The sequence below is a fragment of the Lathyrus oleraceus genome, chromosome 1 (genome assembly GCF_024323335.1).
Source record: "Lathyrus oleraceus cultivar Zhongwan6 chromosome 1, CAAS_Psat_ZW6_1.0, whole genome shotgun sequence".
Taxonomy (NCBI): domain Eukaryota; kingdom Viridiplantae; phylum Streptophyta; class Magnoliopsida; order Fabales; family Fabaceae; genus Lathyrus; species Lathyrus oleraceus.
Genome location: NC_066579.1, coordinates 142519384 through 142522289, shown reverse-complemented (window position 1 = coordinate 142522289; position 2906 = coordinate 142519384). Strand labels below are relative to the sequence as shown.

At 33.0% G+C, this 2906-nt stretch overlaps 1 protein-coding gene across 1 annotated transcript; it reads right to left on the bottom strand.

Annotated features, from left to right (window-relative positions):
• Positions 1 to 496: 496 nt before the first annotated feature.
• On the bottom strand, positions 497 to 2416 carry LOC127122584 (AAA-ATPase ASD, mitochondrial). The gene has a single exon (XM_051052896.1). The coding sequence runs from the start codon at positions 2175 to 2177 to the stop codon at positions 633 to 635; it is 1545 nt and encodes a 514-aa protein (XP_050908853.1). The 5' UTR covers positions 2178 to 2416; the 3' UTR covers positions 497 to 632.
• Positions 2417 to 2906: the final 490 nt, after the last annotated feature.

The window sequence follows — 2906 nt, the reverse complement described above, 5'->3', positions numbered from 1 at the left end:
AAAAAATCGAGAGAATCAGCCAAAGTAGAAACTGCGTTTAATTTATTTAAATATAATATTAATCAACTTATTATGTCGGTTTTCTAAAGAATCAATGTATAAGATGATTTACAAAATAAAGGTGAAATTTTGATTATAAATAAAACACAAATTTGTATGAGCTGTGAATTGAAACTCAAACCCAAATCTATATAACCTTTTGGTTTTATACAAAACCAAAAAAAAATATGAATCTTTTAAAAATAAAAATAATAAAATAACAAAATGACGCATTTCGGGTCATTTCACCTCATATTTTCTTTAACCGAAATGAAAATTTCGTCATAAAATATATTATTTATTATAATAAATTAAATACTTAATTTATGTATGCTAATATTCGGATCTAAAACCCATTCCAAACAAATCCAAACTAATACAATTGATACGGGACTAAACCTTCTATGTAATGTGCCCCCAACCTGTGCTAGACAATTCATACGAAACTCCCTAAACATGCGGAAAAACTAAACATGATGACCTCACAGTCGTTTATTCAATAGCAACTAATACAAATATCATAATACACAACTAAGTTTTTACTAAAAAGTTCCTAAACATAATTAATAATACTGAAATTAATCTAAACCAAGTTAATGGACAAAACCATTCTCCTTAGCATTTTCCTTAGAATGTTCATCAGCCTTCACATTTTTTTCCTCTTGAGCAAATTCTTGTTTATCTTTCTCTTCCTTAAGTCTTGCTTCCTCCTCCTCAACTTTTTTCTTTGCTTCCTCCTCCTCTAACTTTTTCTTTGCTTCCTCAAGAGACTGAATCAATTTCTTCAAACAAGTTTCTAAATCTTCAGTAATAGACTTTGGCATCAAATTCTCAGCAACATCAGCAGGTGTCATAATAGTCTCTCCCAACAACTTTTCAATAACAGGAAACAACTCATCATGAGACTCAACATCTAAGTAATTCCTTGCAAGAACCTTGAAAGCTTCATAGCTACAATATGACATTTCTATGTGCTTATCCATCCTTCCCCTCCTAATGAGAGCAGGATCAAGTTTATCAACAAAATTCGTCGTAAAAATTATGATCCTCTCCCTTCCACACGCCGACCAAATTCCATCTATAAAATTCAACAAACCCGAAAGAGTTAACTTACTTTCATTTTTCTCTTCTCCTTTAGCTTTACTCATAAGTTTCTTTTTTTCATCATTTTCATCATCGTCTATCTCTTTCTTCATCTTCCTTTGGCCAGTAAGATCCAAAGAACAATCAATATCTTCGATCACTATAATTGACTTGCTCGACGTCTCAATTAAGAGCCTTTTCAACTCATTGTTATCCTTAACGATTGTTAACTCAAGATCATAAACATCATAATTCATGAAATTAGCAATAGCGGATATCATCGTAGATTTTCCAGTCCCCGGAGGACCGAAAAGTAAATAACCACGCTTCCAAGCCTTTCCAACTTTAGTATAGTACTCTTTCCCTTCTTTGAACTTGAGAAGATCATTTATGATCTCCTCTTTCTTCTCCGGCTCCATAGCAAGTGTTTCAAAACTTGCCGGATGCTCAAAAGTTGTATGACTCCACTTTGTACTCATATACCTCATCCAATCCTTGCTTGGACTGTTGGTGTAAAGCTTTAACTGCCTATTCTTTCTTGTAATGGCCTTTCCTTCTTCCAACACATGTTGAATGTACGAGGTAGTTATAACATCGCGATTTCTTTCGTGAAACGTTAATGTTAAGAATCTTTTCTCATCTGAAGTAGGGTGAAACGAAAACGACGGTGTTTTTGGAGTGGTGTGATTTGCAGACCACCAAACTTTGATTCCGTTGAACTCATCTGTGATTTCTTGGTTATCATCCATGGATAGGACTAATGGATTTTGGCTATCTTTGATAACTTCGGCTTTAAGTCTTTTAGCTCGTTGCGACGAGTTCGCGCTGAGATATGTTTGGATGACTGTGTAGGTTTTGCTACGTTTAAGATGATCACCAGATAATTCATGGAATTTTATTTGGATGTAAGGGTACATGAGGCTTGTGAGTTTGTTTGTGTATTTTCGAAAATATCTACGGATTGGAGGTGGGAAGAATTTATCAAACATGGCATAGACAAACATTATGCTAGCCATGATTGATCCTAGGTTTGACCATATTTCTCCAATTTTCATCTTCAATAATTTGAAATGTTTGAAATCTTGGAGAATATAGTTGTTTGTGGTTCTAATTTATGTGTTGTATAAATTAAAACGTGTGGTTTTTATAGAGTTATGGAGTATGATAAGAGTGCTTCAAGTGTTGTTCCACAACTTAGAAAACACCATGTAGGCTCTCTATGTTTTCTTGTGAGCTTCTTGGGGACCACGGTTCACTAGGAGACACAAGAGTTGTTGATATATTTGAGAATATTATTAAGCCACTAGTTAATATTTTTTTTAATAAGACTAAATACATCATTTTCTTTTGTACTATCTATCATCCCGATACAATTAAGAAAATAATTTATTTAGTTGTTCAACTTGAAAGTTAATGAAAAGTTTGGTTAATAATGTTTAATTATGTTCCGCTAAGGTACTAAAATGTTTGGTGAAATTGTGAGATGATATCTTTGATAGGTGGATTAAGTTTTTGATACGCCGGAGATGTGGTTATATGTGCTATGCAGACAACTCTCTGAATGAATTGTATAATAATATGTATTGGAGAGCGAAATTGTCTATTTCTATTAAGAGTAGAGGCCTATCTATTTCTTATGTCTTTCTGCTTGAAATTTTAATTCACTTCTAGGTAATAACTTACTAAATGTTAATAAAAGATCCTTTAGAGAAAGGTTGGCTAGAGATTTCGTGTAAAAACACTAGTCCCGCTCAGTTGATAATGAGAATATTGCAATCTTTTTT

What these genes read in the sequence shown, in the direction of transcription:
- LOC127122584 (XM_051052896.1), bottom strand. Translation starts at nt 2,177, where the DNA reads ATGAAAATTGGAGAAATATGGTCAAACCTAGGATCAATCATGGCTAGC.